We start from the raw sequence: 20920 nt of genomic DNA on the forward strand, positions 1-20920 counted from the left end.
CAGCTCCTTTAGACTAGCCAGTGGCAATTAGCAAACATCTGGTGGAGCAGGAACTCATTTTACAGGCTACTTCTCAGTGCAACACTAGTAAAAATGTGGTTAAAGGCTTAATACAGGAGAGATGTTGTGATTACTCCCTGAAGGCGGAGTTTCAGAAAGAGTAGAAGTTTTTAAAGAGACAGAAACCCAATTTCAAGGCGTTAAATTATGAAGTAAAATTTTTTAAAAATCTTATTTGATGTATATAGCATTTTTTACAACAACTGAAGTTAACACCTGATTGTGCTGTAAAATGGCACTTTGTGTCTGGAAAACAGGAATTTGTAAAAGTGAAAACAATAAACTTCATTGATTGATTGTTCTGTTACCGCTTACAATCTGATGCTACGAGTTTAATCTTCATGTTTGAGCTCAGTTTTTTCACATATACATCTCAGCAAATTGCTGATTGCTTTTTATACAAAATAACAAAATGTAATGTTTATTGCTTGCTTTATAGTGGGATAAAGCACTTTAAACTTCCTTGTTACAAATACAAATCTGTATTGTATTGATGTTAGTGGTGGTGATGAATAGGGGCCCCAAATTAAATTCTGTTTTAGGCACCGTACAACTTTTGGCTGGCCCTGCATACACAATTAAATGCAAGCTTTTCTTGTAAGCTTTAGTTAAACTCATAATCTGCTTTGTAGAACAGGAAATCTGGACAATAAGCTTTGTTCTGTGTGGCTGACTTTTGGAAAATAAGTTTGCTTTTACATCAGAAGGTATGCTGAGACTAATATCATCAATCATTGGTCGATTTAGTAATTTATTTATGTTTACGACTGCATATTTTTTACTATCTTCTTCATAAATGTAATAAATATGCAATTTCTCATTTATTCTCCATGTCCAACACCATTATCCCAATTTCTCTGTTTATACACGAGGCAAATATGACATGATACAGACCTGTACCGTCATGTTTGGGTAATCATTTATCAGGAGGCTCCAGCAGGGAGGAGTGAATTATGAATCTAGAAAGTATTTAAGTTATTTGCCAACTGCCATGAAAAAATACAAGACGAAGAAGAAAAATAAAAACAGACAGGACATAAGTGAATAATTATTCATACATAAGTTAAACTTATTGGAAACAAAATCAGATACTATTATATTATATTTGATAGGACGAACAAAGAAAATTTTCATGGTCTTAAAATGCATTGTTTGGCCAAATTAGATATATTGAAATGTGAATGTTGGGATGAAACAATGCACTGAAAGTTAGGAACAGACAAATCTTGAAACAACCTGGCATGAAGTAAAATTACTTTCCCTCTCTTTCTGTTTTTCTCTGGGCGTTTGCTGTGCACAACTCAGCACCAGCCTCTGTGTTCATCGATGTCCTTATAAGAGCAGAGCATGCAGATTTCTGCGCTGAGTGTTGATGTTTGGCAGACAAGAGGAAGGCAGATAGGGATCCAAGCAGGGAATTCCAGAGTAAATATTTAAGGAAGGAGTGAGGATGAAGGTCCAGCTGTGTAGCTTCAGGCTCACTCTTGACCCCAAAAGTCTCAAAGTCTGCAGTTTCCTCATATGTGTTTATATTTCTGCAAGCACATCAGTGCCAGTGTGTTAAAACCTGATTCTGCAAATATCATCCTGTTAATCTCAGAGGATGTGCAGAGAAATATGCAGCTGATTTTTTCCAAAAAGCGGCAATTATGCTAACAGCAAATATCCCCAAAATACCACAAAACGTAAAAAACACAACACTCTGATAATGATAGAAAAATAAACATCAATAAAAATGGCTTTTCTTTCTTTAATCTTGTAATATCCAACAATGTTTAAAGCATTACTTCACTGCTAGCCTGTTAGTAAAAGTAGAGACCATAAAACAAGTACTAGATCATTTGTCATTTCCATGACAAATGTGGACAAAACTTTGTCAATATTCCACGAATGTCACAAAAAATTACAGCATTTCTATTAAATAAGAAATGTAAATAAGTTTGTTTGAAAGTCATAATAAAGACATGCTGCACCATGATCCTCTAACTACTTCCTGTCATCTTCTTCTGTGTGGTTTGCGTCAGTAGTGACATCTGGTTGTTGATCATGTGACGCGTGTGATGCAACAAATAGTTTTTATTGCAGTTTTGTGAAATAAATCAATGTTGACATGGTCAAAGATTCACCCCATCCTAGTGGCAAAACGTTTTTTATCAAATAATATGCTATTAACATGCTTGCAATGGCGCATGTTAGTAGAAAGTTGAATGGAAGAAAAAAGGGTGATTAAAAAATCAATGGTTACATGCATATAAATACAGTTATGGATTTATGTAATAAATGAACTGAATTTATTTTATTTAATTAGTCAAATTAGTCTGATGTGTTTCTATAGGAGACAACATGTTTGGTGTAAGACTCATCTGAAAACATATTTGTTGACATGTTGACCTCTGTGTTCTGACTGGAGCATAATAAGGCAACAGGCAGATTTATGTTAAAATAACTTTCATTCAACTAAGGAGTTTGTTTCTGATATGAAGAAAAAGAAGAAGAAAACAAATCATGTTTGCATTTGGATGCATTTTCTTCAGACAGTTAAAAACATGTATTTAAATTGCTATTAATTCCTTTTATATATCATAGCTATATAAAATGATATATTTTAAATGGTAGTATTACTCCTGCCATTTAAAATGACAGGAGTAAATCTGTTGAGGTGAACCCACTGACTCTGGCAGATGATGCAGGCTCAGAACAGAGTGAACCCGCGCAGTTTGCCACGTCTTGGTCCGGATCATCGTCTCCTGTCTGTGATGCCTTTACTCACCCTCTCTCCTGCACTAACTGCCCCTCCACCTCTCCTTCGTCTGCCTGTGCTCCCTGCAGACGTCCCTAATAAGGCAACATGTGTTGTGAGTGGCTGCCTCAGAGAAAAGTCGCTCCGTGTTTACCAGAGGACCGTCTCCACGCCTTCGTCTCTGTCTTGTTTTCTTTCCCACTCTCCTTCGCATTCCCCCTGTCTTTAAACTCGTCATCCATCTTACAACTCCCCCTCATTCCTCCAAACACTCTCTGTCTTCCCTTGATTTTTTTTTTTTCAGTTGTCCAAAGCAGACCAGAGTGTCATCATAAGACTTCTTGGATGTAAACAACACTGGCCTTCCAAGTGACTAAATTTAAAATGGACTGTGAGGACAACATGATCAGCAGGCTCTCATTCAGAGTATTAGATTTTAGCTAGGGCTGGACGATAAATTAATAACAATATATATATCGCCAGAGACACATGATCAATATCTATAATACATCGGTGAGAACATTCACTATTCAATAATGTAAAATATTCACTGAACATAACAATCCAAAATCACACAGCATTCTGGGAGATGTGACTAAGCTCACAAACTCATTGGTTACCTAGCAACATTTCATTCATTCTTTGGTTACCTAGCAACAACCTGTTGAGTAATGTGCACAGCAGCAGTTTAAGGTTTCACCAATAACTGATTAAAAATAAACAACAGAGTGAAGAGAAAACTGTGGATAAAACAACACGAAACATCTTGCTGTATTTCAGATAATTAGAACAAAAAACTAATCAATAATTATTGATATTGGCTGATATAAAACGCTTATCTCATGATCAGTTTTTCAGCCATATCATACAGCCCTAATTTTTGCTTTTCAAATGTGCAAAATTAATGGTTACCCCTTGATTTGAGCAAAATACTAATGATTTACACACAATTATATAACATATGTTCCATCTGAAGCTAAAGCTGTAGTATTGTGAGGCAAATCTCATAGCTCCATGGTGAGTGTTGCCAGATTGGGTGGGTTTCTGTCCAGTTGGGCTGCTTTAAAAAACCTATGGTTGGAAAAATCAGTTTTGGGGGGGAATTAAAAATTTGGCTGCTTTACAACATTTGGCAAGTTTTTAGAAAGAAATTTTATTTCCCACAACAGTTATCATTGAAAGTCCAAAAGTTTCAACAAAATGCTGTGTTATTTTACTTATCTCATTAATTTATTTTGAAGTATCCAGAATATGCCGAATGTGATATAATCTATGATTAGTCATTGGTTCATTAATTGTTAGTAGGGGTGTAGCGATACAATAATCTCACGATACGATACTATATATGATAATCTGTTCACGATACAATATATATCACAATATTTGGCAAACAATACAATTTGATACAAATCAATGCACTTTTGCAATTTTCTGAAAGAGTTTAGAAGGACAGAGTAATTTTAGTGACATTTTATGTTCCATATACTTTGATTTAATTGTAGACTGTAGACTGGACAAAGTGAATCATAGATGCAGTGAGAGAATTTGTTTCTGTCATTTAATTCATGTGGATTTGACATAAAACTCAAAGTTTCAACAGTGATCCAGGAGCTGAGTGGGGAGATTATCAGCCTCTGTAGACTTTCAATATGCAAATGATTGTACTTCTGTTTTCTTTTGGACATACTGTGGCTGCGTTTTGGAGTAAAAAGGTCTTTTGGACTATAGGAAAAAGGCTTTTCTACCTTTGTTTCCGTTGTTAGCTGTGGCTGTAAACTGTTTACTACTAGCTGCTGGAGGAGCGGCTCTGCCTCACCCCGTAGTGATCGACTCCTTGCAGCTGCGCAGCGCCGCCGTTTCCCTGCTCGGATCTCTGAGTAGTTTCCTCCCAAACTGCGAGGATCTCATCTTATTCTCAGTCTCTGATACTCTTTGTCAGTTGCTAATAAGAATGATCGATCTGCCATCGTCATCATGGAAATCCTCACTGCGCCCAGTCTGCGGCTGCGGGTTTTCCCTCTTTTTTTCCCCAGCTCAAAACAGAGACGCCACTGCATGCTGCCTGTTCATTTTCAGGTAATCCTTTATATACAGAACCTAAACCACTAAGTTAAAAGCAAATTACGTAGTGGACGCCACTAGTCTCTCCATATCCAAACTTTGCAATAATTTCACGATCTCACTGCTTTTGCCGCTACTCCATTCGCGGAGCTACTCCGTTCCGCTTCTCTTTCACGGTTAATAGCGCAACTTTACTTTGTTTCTTAGCAATAAAATACAGCACATCATTATTTATTGAAGATTTGAGATTTCCAGAAACAAAGGAATTGCGTTGCGGTTTTTTACGTTTGGAAGCTCATTCCCTTTCACATGAAATGTTTTTAACATTTCTCTGACATTCGGAAATATGGTTTACTTATTTTAGCATAACTCCGGTTTTACTCGGCCTATTATCACAATTTAAAAACTGGTGTGTAGTTTTTAATGTGCACTTTAAGCATAAGTTGAAAGTGAGACTAGGGGAGATGGGGTCTTGCTGCTATGTTGTCACAAATCAGACATGTTAAAAAGACGGAGTAAGCCTATGGACCCTTATGGTTTAATGTATCGATACTCCCGGATGAAAAATCGATATATTCCGGTGGGGGGGTCAATAAATATCGTAGAATCAATATAATCATAAAGCCCTAATTGTAGTATGTAGAAGAAGTGGAAAACAGAAATCTGAGGGCAATGTCATAATATAGTAATGGAAAACCAAATATAATTGTCACAAATCTATAAATGTGGTTGATAAAATAAGATCTTTTTTTTTTTTGGAAAATAAAAAGTGTGAGTGTGTTTCACTTTGTGCTTCGGCTGGAAAATGGCTGTCATATCTGGCAACCCGGCCCACAGTTTGTACTTATAGCCAGTAGTTTTCTGTTCCAAGACCAAAACTATCCCAAACATTTAAGTGTCTCACCACGGGTTGTGCAAACAAGTCATTCTCCTGTCAATGAAAGCCAACACCCAGGACGTCCTGTAACCATCACAAGATGAAGCATCCTTACAAACACACACATGACTTCCTTAGATCATTGAGTCTGACCCACAAAGTTCAGCACCCTTCAGAATTACAGTTGATTTTGGACTTTTTCCAGTAGTTGCCACAGCCATGTGCTTTTTAGTTTTGCTTTGTCACTGTGTATTATATTCACTCTGAACCTTTCAATGAGCATCACTTGACTTCTTTCAATCAATATCAAATATATTGATTAATGTTGCAGTTATTATGAATTAAATACAACTCTAAACAGTTGGGTTTTTAGCCTTGACTTAAAGAAACTCAGTGTTTCTGCAGGTTTGCAGTTTTTGGAAGTTTGTTCCAGATTAGAGGAGCAGAAAAGCTGAATGCTGTTTCCTCATGTTTGGTTCTGAGGATGCAGAGCAGACCAGAACCAGAAGGCCTGAGCGGTCTGGAAAGTTGAAACAACAACAAATCCTTAATGTATTTTTGTGCTAAGCTGTTTAGTGACTTTTAAACTAACAGAAATATATTAGCCAGTGTAAGGACTTTAGAATTGGTTGTGTCCTTTTGTTTAGAATTAATTTTTGTTTTATATTGTCTTCTGAAAACATTATATTTTATTTCATTTGCATTCCTCTTAGTTCTGAAATTAGGGATACTTTTTAGTTTTCATTTTCATTTCTATTTCATTTGGCTCTACGAAGAAAATTTGAAACTCATTTTCCTGAACTTTTTTACACTGAAGAAAATTTATTTTCACAATAAATTGAAAGTTTTTATTTAATCTGGTTCATTTGCTGGTTAAATTATGAAAACTTGTTAAAATGCCACTGCATCCCAGAGGCAACAGCCAAACAATTGTGGACAATTTCAGTCTCTGAAAATCAGAAAACCTCCATGGTAGCATGAAATCTTCATAGCATGTGCTTATTGTTAATCATTCTAATTTAATGCTATGTACTCCATAAACTAACGTTGCAGTCAACTTTTCCTGTTATTTGCTCATATTTTTTGCAGATTTTCCTCCATTTGCAGAATAAATCCAGTCACATTCTATATCTGTTTTAGAAAGAATAGGGAGGAAATTATATTTCTAGAAATCTATATATGAATTCAGATGTGCAGCAGAAATGATCAGAACCAAGTGAGAACAATATGGATGACATGCTAGATTATGGGCTTTTTGGGGCAGATAAAATAATTGCTTATAATTAATAATTTTTTTTATATGAATTTGCTTTGACAGTGGTTAACTTGATATATTCAGAACAGTCTGATCTTCTCCGACCTCGATGCCGTGCTCTCTAACCTCCTCTAATGCTGCCTTGTCATCTCTTCTTTCCGGGTCATCCGCCGGGTAAAGAATGGACCCAGTTTTACGCTCTTCCTATCCAAACCTGATCGTAGTTTGATGGTTTTTTTTAAATTATTATTATTATTATTGTCAGTACCATCAGAATGTACTTACATCTGTTTACTTTATCTTTTTCCTCTGTTTTTTTCATTATTGTTTTTGTTTAACAATCAAACTATTTTAAATTAGTGTCTGTCTTGCAGTTCAACCTTTCATAGAGTAACTTATAGGACCAACAACAGCGACACACAACTCAAAAACCCTTTATCAGAAAAAAATATTAAGTCTTAAACACGTTTGCGTTAGTAAAGAGGCAAATGATGTATTGTTTGCCAGTTAAATTGTTTCATTAATGCATACATTTTTGTTTTATAGTTCTTCAGAAAGAAGCACATTTATATGAGTTTTCTTTCTTCTTGCTCCCTTTTCACTTATACATGCTACGATGCAAGAGCATGATGGAAATATTAGGCCATACTAAGAAAAACAGAAAATATGGGAATAAAGTTATAATATTATGAGAATAAATTTGTGTGACAAAAAAAGGAATAATACTATAATAACGTTGGAAAAATATGAGAATACAGTTGTAATAAAAGGAGAATAAAGCCATAATATTTCAAGAATAAGTGATAATATTACGGGAAAAAATTTATAATGTTTCAACAACAAAGTAATAGATTTAAGTCATGATAAAGTCAAAATGTTATCACTTTAATTTTGTCATTTTATTATTTCATTTTCTTAGCATGGCCCTAATACTCCATTGTAGTAAAACAATGTGTTTGTAAATTAATAATGATCAGATTTGTTAAATGAAGAGAAAAAACACATTTATTGATTAATAACAGGGACAATATAAAATGCAATATTTTTAAAAAAGCTTAAACGTTTTGAAAAACATCTTCTCATACATGTGCTGTTGCAACAGGTGAGAAAATAGGAGAAGCACAATCAAACCAAAACCCTGCTGTAAGAGAAGTTATATTCCTGATGGATCTGTGGGATTACGATCCGGATGTAAATGTAAATGTCTCAGGGAAGTTTCCACTCTTCTACTAATTGACTGCTGCATCACAGGAACAGTCTGAGTGCAACATGTGGTCTCATTTTTTGGGAACCTGATAGCATGCTGGCTGACACACTACCTGAATTTGTACTAAGCAACCATCTGATTTCCAGTAGCCCTGGACCCCGCAGCACCCCCTGCAGCTCCACTGGCTCCCTCCTCCAATCCCCTTCCAGAGTTTTTATCATCAAGGCTAATTTCTGCCTGTAATCTGATTAGGGGCTCTGAGCTGCTTTAACACCCTGCTGTGCTGTCTCTCTCTCTCTCTCTCTCTCTCTCTCTGCACACACACCTGCACTCATTCTGGTGTGACTCCCAGTCTGTGTGGGTTGCAGCTTGCGTTAAGTTCGTCTCTCTCTCTCTCTGCTGCGGGTGTGTGTGGGTGTGTGTCACCTCTGTCTTTACCTGTCCGCTGCCACCGCTGTGAGCAAACGGCTGTGAGCAAGCCGTCCTCTGGTTTGCCTTTTTAAAGATGTTTCGAAACCCATGGATCTCTAGTTTCCATGTGAACCATGTGCAGCCGTGTAGGGAAGGTAAGGCCTGAGGAAGAGGAACCACTAACCTGCCGTTTTCTTCTTGATTTTAGCAGAGTGACATGGTTATTTTTCAGGTTTTTGTTTGCTTTGTTTTGTTTGGTAAAGATAAGTTAAATAATTTACATATTTGTTAAAACTGTCACCATGTTTTGGTGTGAAACAAATGATCTGTGAAGAAATTGAGCTCCTCCACCTGCTACTATTGTGGTATGCAAAAATACTCTGCTCTTGGTCATAAACAGCCCATCAGAGGCAGGAATAGGGTCTTACTGCTGTCAATCAGCTCATGTATGCACTGCTAAATGTGGTAATGGTGGAGAAACAATTCACCGAAAGAGCAAAACTCCTTATTTGTCGTCATTGGTGGCTATGCTAACTACCTGAAGAATGGTAAAAACAACTGATGACAAAAGATTTTTTAAATGTCCCTGTTTCTTTTAATTATTCTGAAGCAGAAATTCACCAGACACAGAGACACAGCTGCTGCTTTCCAATATAAAACATAGTTTCTTATGTTTTATATTGAAAGAAATTGATTTGGAAAAATGCTTCTCTTGCTTAATTTTGTTATTTATATGAATTAATTAAAATTTGATTCTTTAAAATACCAACATTTCTACATAACTTTATGTTTTGGTCTCCATGATGACAGCTATTTAAATATTAAGTAATTGATGTTTTGATGAGTTTCTCAGTACTTTTTTACTCTTACTTGAGTAATTTCTTGGATGGCTACTTTTTACCTTTACTTTTGTGTAAAATATGTAGAAGTAGTGATACTGTTAGAGTTTCTATACCCACTCTACCCACCTCAGGTGTTGATACCTCACTTACTCCTTATCTCGTTAAATTAGGTTCTCATTTAGCTGAAAGCTGCAGCCAAGTTCACCTGTGGAGTCTATTTGAAGGTTCTGAATATTTTTAGACAATCCCTTGTCTCATCATGCTGACTTTAGCTTCTAAGTTGCTCTTTGGTCATGTCCGTCTCGAACCTCGGACTGTTTGTTTAGCTGGCAGCCTCCTGGGTTTCCAAGGGAAGTTAAACTGGCATCTGCTTCGAGGGGCTTTCCACCAGAGGAAGGATATTTGTGAGGTCACACAAGTGCACACCTCTAATATGTTTCCCTTCAAGCTGTTGGTTTATTTAAAAACAAATGATGCAAATATTGTGGTATTTGTTAATGTGACTTCATGGAACACATGGAAATGAAACCCAAGCAGAATTGACTGTATGTATTTCAGATAAAAAACAACTGATGAGTAGCAAACTATGTGACTTTTGACACCAGAAAAAGTTTGCTTTAAGGGATTTGATCTGCTCCTGTCACCATGAGAAGTGAAGAAGGCTGCAGTGTTTTGCCACAAAGTTTTGGAGGCCAAAATTAGTCAGAGGGACCGTCTGAAGCAGAAATACGATGCGTCTCCTGTGTGTGACATAAGAGTTAAAGGGCCAACTATCAGCTGATAGTGAGGCATGAAACTGACCATAACATGAACTATAATCGACTTTTGCTGTGGTAGAAATTTAACTGCTGCTGTGATAAAGTTTAATGTCAGTATAATAAGTATTAAAGTTGAATCTATGAGTATGAGCTGCAGTACACTAATTGTTTTCATAAATACTGTATTAATTAAGCCCTTTAAATAATGTTATACAGTATTTTTACAGATTACAGTACACATTAATGATTTTAAAAACAAGAATTTGATGCAAAAGTTTATTATGAATAAAAAGTATACACACATGTTCAAAAATTTACCCACAAACACACTAATATACACTGTTAGACTTTTTCTTGTAATTTTACAGTACCTTACTGGCAACACTGTTGCCAGTAAGGTACTGTAATTACCATTCTACAGTAACTTACTGGCAACAGTGTTGCCAGTAAGTTACTGTAATTGCCATTCTACAGTAACTTACTGGCAACTTACTGGCAACAGTGTTGCCAGTAAGTTACTGTAATTGCCATTCTACAGTAACTTACTGGCAACTTACTGGCAACAGTGTTGCCAGTAAGTTACTGTAATTGCCATTCTACGGTACCTTTACTGTCATGATATTTCACAGTTAATTTTTACTGTGAGTGTGCTTTGCAGTTATAACTGCTTTACTGTAAATGTAGTTTATAGCATAAAACTGTAAATGTATTTTATAGTAAAGCTGGTCTACTGTAAACTTGTTTCACAACATAATGTCAGTTTTACTGTAAATTAAAGTTTACATTTTTTAATACAAGAATATTTTACCATAAACCGAAAAATTTCATAAAAGAAATTTTAGTCCAAGTACTGTGAATAAAAACAGGTATTTATTTTCAGCAGATTTGTTGAAATAAAGTCCATTTATATATTCACAATGTCATAAAGAACAATGTCACAATATAATATAATGTGCTATAAAACAACAAAACCATAGAACACACTACAGGTCATGTCAATATTTTTTATGGCACATGTATGTAGCAACATGAACGTGTGCATCAAGTACCAGCCATAAACTATTAAAAGACTGACTTTTAAAAAATATATAGAATATACTTAACTTCATTTGAATATGAACTGTATTTCATTCAATATGGACACTTGAATGCATCTGGATCCAATAACAGTAACAATCTTTACATAACCTTTTCTATTTGTTGCACACTGTACAACAAAAGAACAACTAAAAAAATTGGGCACTACAAATTTTATGTACCACATCAGGTATGCACCAACATGAACACGTATATCATTCAAATGGTGAACAGTCAAAAACCAGCAGAGGCTGCATTGTCAGAAAGCAGTTAACAGAAGCTTAAATGTGCTCTGTTACACAATACATCACAAAAACAGTGCAAGTGTGATAATGTACTATATGGTAGGCATTCATATCAATAAATATTGTTATATCAGATGCATTTCCTACATCAGAAAAACTTTTATTCCATTCGTCAAACAAAATCAGTGAGATCCATCTTGTGGAAGCTGAACTGTAAAGAATAAGACAGACAATGTGGGAAGTCATGAGATGGTCAGGAAGTTATCTACATTTTCAAATCGACAGGAAGGCTGACAAATTAAGCTGACTGACAATGTCCAAATGCATAAAATCATTGGCATAAAGCAGCATTAAGTTGATAATTTGTTTTAAAAAAAAAATCAATTGCACTGAAGTGATAATAGAAGCTGCATAAAGAATGAGCAGGACTGGCTTCACTTCAGGTTTTTGGATTGTTTATGGCAAAAGCAGTCAGTCAGTCTTCACTAATTCAAACGATTGCGTACTGTATTGAGACCCTGCAAATGTCCCCAAGGAGACGATGAAATACAACATGTCATAACAATCTTTTTAGTCATTTTGTTGGTGGACAATAAAGACAATAAAATAATAAACATTTGGTAAAATGCTTACCTAGTTGGAAGTCCTCTATTCAAATTCAGCGAGTCGTTTGAGGAAGGTGTTGATCCGGGAGTTGACACTGACTACTTTCCTCTTGACTTCCCGTCTTGCGGCCTGTACTGACTTTGGCTGTGCATTTGGTACCAACATCTGGATTGATCCTCACAAAGAATCTTTTAACAGAAATAAAATATATTAATTGTATTTTTTTTTAAATGAAGACATACAATACAGCAATCAGCTATGGTTCTTCATCATCAGTCAAACTGTCATTAAATTTAATTCATAAATGGTTTGGTGTAGAGTACTTACCGTTGTATCATCTCCAGCGTGGTGGATGCTGACTCCTGATACTCCAGATTGAAGTCATAATATGACCCAAAAAAGACAGCAAGGACGCTGGCAAAGTCATGTAGTTGCTCAGGCTCGAAAAATACCTTCTCCTCCATACTGACCATCCACCGGGTTGCAGACATCAAGCTATTTCCTAAAATAGACAAACCCTTGTCAGGCTAACGCTAGTGAGTAAAAATACAGACTACCATAACTATTACATAGATTGCTACAAAAAAATTATAGTGATAGAAAATATTCCTCTTACCAAGCATGATTACCCTTGGTGTTGTAGGTGAGGTCATTTCCATCTCAACAGACATCTTGGTGGAAGATACCTTTGAAACATAAAAGGAAAACTCTTAAATATGAATTACTGGTAGTAATTTATATTTAAAGAAGTTCACCCAGATTACAACAGGTTTTTGAGAACCTCACCGCGGAGACTAGACTAGACTTTACCCCTACATCCTGCTACCACTCTGAAACAACGGATGTGAATGACAGTTTGTGAGGCTAAATGCATTTTTGAAAGCATTACATTCCACAAATACAGTATCTGAATGGCTAAGTACAATATGGGTTAATGAAATGAAATGTTTGTGATTTGGGTGAATTGATACCTTTAACAAATTAATTGAACAATTCTGATTTAAGATGTGCGTTTTAAGTTAAGAGTCGATATAAAATTACATCAGCCAAGATGAAGATTGAGTCCTCTTTTTCTTTGAAATTTTTTCTTTTTCTCTGACGGAAGTTGGACATTGCTCTATTCCACAACGAAACCGATAATTAGCTGTGTGTTGATGTTTCTTCACATGACTACAAAATTCTCTAAATTATGAACTACAAATACTGCAGAATTTACACCTGTACATAATTGCACCTGTTAGTACTGACTTAACTTTAAATTTGTAAGAGCATGGTTTAAACAGGTGAACAGTCCTTATATGTAACCAGGGTTGGAAATTAACTTTTTTGTCCACCTGCTGAACCAACTCAAAAAATAACAGAAACCACTTGAATGTTTTCCACCTTTGTCCTCATTTACAGACTCTTATACACTATGTTGGAGATGTAATGGTACTTTAGCAGGCTAACTAGCTGTAGCAAGCTCAAAGTTATAGATTAGGTTAGCTGCTCCTCTACATTTCCAGACTATTTTGTGGCTTCAAATATGTTTGAAGAGCTGTCTTTTTACCTGTTGTCTTGTCTTTTCAAGAGTTGAAACTATGTTAGCCCTCAGCAGGACAGAACTGCACAGCCACTTGGAAGGAAAAAGCTTGGGAGTTAAAAAAAAAAAGTCATCTGACAAAAAGAAAAAAAAAGGACAAGTTAGAATTCATCCTTGTTGACCTAGCTAATCTGCACTCTTAACATTTGCAAGGTCATGGTTTAAACAAATGAACAGTTATTAGATTATTTTATTATCTAATAAAATAATTAGATAATTAGTTATTTAAAAAAAGGGGGGGGGATCAATTATCAGTTAACGTTATATGTTCGACAAAGGATGTAACAACAATGCTAACAGACACTCAGCACTGAGCTTATCTCAACCCAAAGCTAGTCGTTCGAGGAAGATTTAGCGGCAAAAGTCAAGCTAAAACCTTCGGTAAAATTAGCACCTTAGCTAACGTTAATTCCGAACCAGCTCAAAAAATAACACCATCATATTTTTCTATCTTTCACCTCATGCTAAGTTATAGCATTACAGCATGATGCTATAAGTTACGTTAGCTCCATCTAAAATGTACATATCCAGATTAGGTTTTGGCTTCAAACAGTTTTCTAAGAAGTGTTTTTTTTTACCTGTATTGCGAAGAGCTGAAGCAGTGTGAGCCCACAGCACGGCGACAGAGCTGCACTTGCACTTGGACGGAAAAAGCTTGAGTTTAAAACAAACGTCATCAGAAAAACGTTGAGCGAAGCCACCCTTGATGACGTAGCCAGATAAACTGCATATTAATGTTAGCTAGGATGTGAAAAAACAAAAGTACACGCTCTCTTTCTGCCTTAAAAATATGTTAACCACTAAAGGAGTAAAAATACAGAAACAGGGAACCACGATGAAACATCTATGATGACCGTTGGAAATCAAATAGAATTCTTACATGGCCAGCGCAAAGACATTATAAGTGCAGTATCACTACTGCAATGTGTAAACAGTAAATTACGGCAACTTCAAAACATACAGTAAGTTAATGTAATACTATGTACTATACCCATAATGCAATGCAAATTACAGTAACTAATTGTAAAGATGTTTTGTTAGTTTTACTGGGCATTTTGCGGTATTTAGCTGTAAAAAATACAGCAAAGGCTAACAGTACAAGACATTATAAATACAGTACCACTACTGCAATGTGTAAACAGTAAATTACTGCAACTTCAAAACATACAGTAAGTTACTGTAATACAATGTCCTTTACCCATAATGCAATGCAAATTACAGTAACTAATTGTAAAGATGTTTTATGTTAGTTTTACTGGGCATTTTGCGGTATTTAGCTGTAGAAAATACAGCAAAGGCTAACAGTGTAAGAATAAATGTCCTATAGTAAGTAGGAGATGGAAATGTGTGCGTTTTGTTGATCTCAGCAACCATCTTGTATAATCATGGCTGAATATTTGAGTTTTGTTCTAATTAGAATTGGTAATATAGATTTTACAGACTGTGATGTCAAAATGGTGGTGGGGACAATGAAGAACATTAATCACAAACAATATGATTATTGCAATATTTAATAATAACACTGCAGACATGAGTGATCTTTAAGTTGTGAAGTCTTTATTATTGAACTGAGACAGTTTATTATTTTTATAAATAAGGTTGGGAAAGAGACTGATAACATGTTAAAAGGCAGAAAACAGCTAATAAGAAGTGATTTGTCTTAAAACAGAATCCCTGAAGCTGTCAAAACAGGCAGTAATTTATCTTCTAAAGCAGAACATAACAAAAATACAGACAGACAGACAGATGAGGTGCAAAGAACAAAACCTCATAAATCTTGTACACTAAGCTCTTCATATCATTCTCCATAGATCAAAAACAGTTCCTGGTTTGGATAGAAAAAGTGTTTTTGTTTTGTTGCTGAGTGTAGTTTGATCATCAATATGTCTGCAACACTGAGCTGAAAATGGTTGTATAGATTATTTAATGGCATCATGTTTCTCTTCTCAGGATTTGGATCTAAAGTTCCTCCAAAACTTTCCAGCTCAACCTCTTTACCAACAGAAGCTCTAAGGTAAGGAAGGAAAACATTTAATTCTTTATGTTTTAATCAATAAATGTGTGCATTTTAGTGACATAAATGTTCTTAAGTAAACTGATACTATTCTAGCAGGAACCAGAAAGAATGGATTGACAGGTTGCTTTTATGTTTGCCATCAAAAAAAAGCACACACACACACACACCCACACACACGCACACACGCACGCACATACCTTATTTCTATTACCCATGATGCTTTGTGTGAACTATGTTTGCAACTTTGAAAATATTGGAAAATATTTTAGATGGACCATAAAATCATATCTTAATTTTCATCTTTGAACGAATGACCTGCTGCTGCTTGGTCAATTCCATTTTCATATGGAAAACGAGGAAAAAAGTTTAATTTACATTTTGTTTTACAAACTTGTGGCAATATATACTGTATGTACTTATTGTGGGCAGCCCAATTCAATCATTTTTAAAACCACATTTTGCACCTGTAACATTGAAGTCTTTCCAAAATGTTTTAAAATCCCAGATTGGACAAAGAGCCTCTGCAAAAAACTGTTTCTATTCTTTCCTCAGATTAACAGCTGGATTTAGCCTCAGACTTGGACTGAGCCTTTGTGACCAATAAATTTGATTACTGAAGATTTTCATGATGCTGTTTATTCACTGTTCTCTAAAAAACATCAAAACCCTTTATAGAACAGTAACATCCAGAATTTAAATTACACCTAGTTGGACTCTGTTTACATTGTTAAAGGAGACTGAATACAAATGAATTTTTCTGTTATCTGTACATTTTAAAGTAGATCTACAAGGCACTGCATAATGTAAACATTCATGTTTATAAGAGGGAATTTGTTCAGAACTATGTTCAGTGTGATGCTGAAAAATATCACCAAGAACTGTCTTCAGTAGTTTAAATGTCACCAGGGAACATATTTCTTAAATAATCATGGAAAGATGATGATGCACCGTCTTGTTATTGTGGTTGTACATGAAATGGTTTATTAATGAGCAAATATTATTTGATACGGGCTAACCAAGCTTTACTTTCATTGTCTTTGCTTATGCTCTATTTTTAACTTGCAGGGTAGAAAAAAAATCAAAGTTTCAACATAATTTTCTGGAGTAAACATGGGCAAGTACTGGGTAATAATAACCCCATGAACATCTAGTTTTTAGCAAGTAGTGTTATGAAGTTGATTTAATAGAAATCCAGCAACAAGTAGGAAGTCCAACAGAGTTATATTACAGATACTTAATGTAATATAATGTACATCTTTGGAGAAATTCATGATAAGACCTCAGAATAAACACTAGTTGTCCTTCAGATGTTGGTGTAGAAACAAAAGATTTTCAGATAAAATAGGAGAATAATTAGGGAAGAGTTTTCTAAAGAAAGGAAGTTGTAGTGATAGATGTGGCCTGCTGGAGAAACCTTCCTTCACCTTTTTCCTTTGGATGGTGTGACATTATTTAATGACCTAATTCTTAATTTGGGCCTTGATGCGTTCAGCAGCAGCAGAGCTTTACTGTGACCTTACATCACCTCTTAAAGATGAGTCAGCTGAAGCCAAGCAGCGTTCTGGTTGTCTAAAGATTATTACATTTTCCATTCTACCCTTTAAGAGCTTAACTGGGAGGCAACTTGACTTGTTCTCTTGTATAAATATGGCTCACCTCTCATCCACTTCTGTACTTAAAGGGATGTAAACTAGTTCATCGTAGGGTCATGGGTTAATAGGAATGAGCTCTTGATTTGGTCTTCGTTAATAACGAGTAACAGTCTATTTTACTGGTTAATTAGCTAGTAATAATAACCAGGATGTGAATAATTTACTCTTTTTTTATCTTCTAAGTTTTCAGAGTGACTTCTCCTTAAAAGACAAGACCAACTTGGTCAAGAGTGTTTCAGACACAGATGCCAAACTTCTGGTCGTTCTTCCCAAGGGTGTGTATCGATAACAACAAAACATCCATAACAACAAAAAACTTTTTTTATGACTTCTAAATGTTAGATTTATTTTTCATATTTTTAGTGTCGGAGTTGAAAAAATACTTTGAGAACGCTATCTGCAAGGATCTGGAAATGAACAGGTAAGCATAATTTGATGTAAGCACAAAAATCACGACTTGGTTCCAAAGTAACAGTTTGGTAAGATTTTGACTTGCTTAAATTAAGAGATGGATGGATGGATGGATGGATGGATGGATGGATGGATGGATGGATGGATGGATGGATGGATGGATGGATGGATGGATGGATGGATGGATGGATGGATGGATGGATGGATGGATGGATGGATGGATGGATGGATGGATGGACGAAAGTATGGATGGAAGGAATTTGGAGATGTTTTAAACAATCCATTTCAATCCATTTCAGCAACAAGGTAAAATTTTTTACATAAAAATTATAACAATGAACAAACAAAAGGGAAACATGACTTTACAGTGGCAAAATAACAATAAGCAATAGAAAATTGCTTCAACTGAAATGAATTTATGTTAAGTACTGTGTAGCATTTTGGGCTGGTTGAATGCTGCAGGCAGCTGGATTTGGACTTTAGCTGATTTTTCTTCATTACCAGTGATTTCTGCATTCAGCTTCATGTTGCTTTAGACAATTAATTTAAACCCGGGAGTCCTTTTTTTTTAAAAGCTGCTCTACGTAACGTTGCATTAGACATTATGCAACATAGACATTCTACATGTGTTCAGGTAGGAAGTGGTGGTTTATTTATTTTTTGTATCAAACCTGGATATTTTCAGGACAAATACATGTACTGTTACACCGATATCAAACTCCTTGACAGCGTCTTTTTAAGACTTGGACAGGTGAAGTGTTTCTGACTTTCAGGCTCTTACTTTAATCTCTTTTAGGAAAGAAAGGATAGCCCGGCGGCTAGAGGCGATTGAAAGTGAAGCGCCACCTGCTCTGGTGCCAGGTGGTTTTGTAGCCAACAGGATGCTGGAAGAAGATCCACCTCGGTACACGCGTGCTTCAGACCCCTGTGAGCCTCGTGGGATGGGTAAGCTTGACGTTAAAAAAATTTATTAACTCTTTGTCTTTCAGTCACTCTTTACAATTAACACTGGTATTTTAATTTGCCAATGCAAATAGTTGTGTAGACATATTTAAAGGGGATACATTATGCAAAATTCACATTTTGCACATTTTTGCTTCCATTTCGGTCTCAACTACTTCTGAAAACAGCACAAGTGCTTAAAAAACACCCAGACAGTTTTTGTCAATAAGTTGATGTTTTTCGATGTAAGGACAATGTTCTGTTTCAGAAACCTTCATATTGTAACGTCACAAATCACCAACCCCAGTGAAGCTCCAACACATTTGGTCAGCTGGTTTAACCACTGTATGTGCTGTACAGTGGATGCTGGAAAAGACAAGTGTTTTGTTGTTGACTTACCATCCAGAAACCACTTACTGTGTTCTTGTTGGTTGTGCAGGAAGGCTCTGCTTTTGCTTTTCAAAGATGTACGGTAGTGTAATTGCGCATTAGTGTGCAGCCATTTTCACATGCGACTGTAAATGTTGAGTATGGGGGCATAGCCAGCAGCAGCTTATTTGGATTTAGAGTGATGAGACGCCCTTAACAGCTCATTCTGAAAAGGAGCAGACTAAAATCTTATCTAAGGATGATTTTGTACAAAAAATTTTATGAACATGTTTTGTGTAACCCATAGACCTATTCTGTAATGGCTATTTTAGTGAATTTTATTGTATTTTTAAAGCATGTGAACAAACCTTCACATTTGTAGAAAAGACAATGTTTAATTCCAACTGTGGAATTAAATATTGTGGAACTGAGGAGGGAGGTTGATTTGGGCCAATGTGACATGCCTCCTTACCTGGGCATATAGCGCTGATTGATTCAGCAATGAACTCTACTTTATACCACAGTTAACGTTTGTTGATCCGATAAATTCATGTTGGCATAAATATAGTCACTCCAAAAAAAGACTCAAACTTGCACAGTCATTTCTCATTAAATAATGCAATCAATTATCTCCACTGTTTACCCTAGTGAGGCGTTACAGTCGAGAAGAGGTGGAGCCGCCACAGAAGAAGGTGACCTCTCCAGACAGAACACCTCAGGTTAAAGGTGGTACTGGCAGCGGACGCCCAGAGCCAGTGGTGGTTTACGTCGATCCCGTGACATTATCCACCACAGCCACACCCACGTCAGGTCCACCGTCCAACCTCAGCTCCAAGGCTGAACGCATCGCCCGCTACAAAGCTGAGCGCCGCCGGCAATTGTCAGAGCGCTATGGGATCCTCCTGGATCAAGAGGCGGACACTGAGTACACACCGCGCTACCGGTCCCGGCGCGAACAGGACAACTCTGAGCGACACATCACCGCCAGGAGAGACGGAGAGAGAACAGAGGTGGAGGTTCACGGACGGGAGCCGAAGGTACCATACCGCTCTGGAGTGGGCCGAGTTTACATGACCACACACCCAGATCCTGCCTCTGCTGACCCACCGAGGCCGGTCCACTCAAATCAAGCTCCTCCCCCAACTCAAGAACGACCTGGAAGATTCTCAGAACAGGAGAGAGCGATGAATGTGGAGAATTACCGCCGAGGCGGAGCTCAGGAACGCTCACATCTAGTCACATCTAGAGGCCGGATGCAGGAGCAGCACCAGCCTCAGCCACAACAGAGGCAGCACACCCACCAACATGACGTGTCCCACCGAGATCCAAGCCCCGCCTCCACACGAAACTACACAATCTCCGCGGTGCCGAGCTCTCCTCGCACAGCGCGCCGTGCATCTTTGCCTTCCACACGCTACGGCATCTCACCTGGTGATTTATTCATAGAGCAGCAGGCTCAGAGCATCCTCAACAGGCAGGGGTGAGTATAAAGAAACTGGCATTAGTAAGTGCATTGAATATGCACCTGGGGTGAAGACAATTCACAACAAATGTCTTCTCAAAGCACTTTATTAAAATAAACCCAGCAAAATGGTTCAGTGGTTCAGTTTCCATTGGTTACCAGCAGGTGAAAAATTGAAGTAGATGAGATTTAACAGTCTAAAAACAAAAGCAACACTCATAACCTCTGTGTGTTTGCTTATTTTATTTTGTCAACAAAGAGTTTAGATAAAAGTCTGTGGAAAGTCCAAATAGACAATTTACCTTCTCACAGGTTTTAAAACTTAGACAATGTTGTCGGTGTTTTT

General features: G+C 36.6%; 1 protein-coding gene across 12 annotated transcripts in view; it reads left to right on the forward strand.

Annotated features, from left to right (window-relative positions):
• The window catches only part of svilb (supervillin b), a 56265-nt gene that overhangs the window by 1491 nt on the left and 33854 nt on the right, over window positions 1-20920 (forward strand). For 6 of the 12 annotated variants that reach the window (XM_044134517.1, XM_044134521.1, XM_044134522.1 and 3 more), the window contains exons 1-6: window positions 8560-8766; window positions 15672-15735; window positions 17574-17665; window positions 17754-17811; window positions 18598-18746; window positions 19761-20592. In XM_044134517.1, the coding sequence (XP_043990452.1) occupies window positions 8706-8766; window positions 15672-15735; window positions 17574-17665; window positions 17754-17811; window positions 18598-18746; window positions 19761-20592 (1256 nt within the window). In that variant the 5' untranslated portion in view covers window positions 8560-8705. Of the gene's footprint in view, window positions 1-8559; window positions 8767-15671; window positions 15736-17573; window positions 17666-17753; window positions 17812-18597; window positions 18747-19760; window positions 20593-20920 lie in introns of those variants that run through there. The other 6 variants (XM_044134520.1, XM_044134518.1, XM_044134523.1 and 3 more) reach the window with 3 other exon arrangements.

Source organism: Gambusia affinis, linkage group LG12 (assembly GCF_019740435.1).
Source record: "Gambusia affinis linkage group LG12, SWU_Gaff_1.0, whole genome shotgun sequence".
Lineage (NCBI taxonomy): Eukaryota > Metazoa > Chordata > Actinopteri > Cyprinodontiformes > Poeciliidae > Gambusia > Gambusia affinis.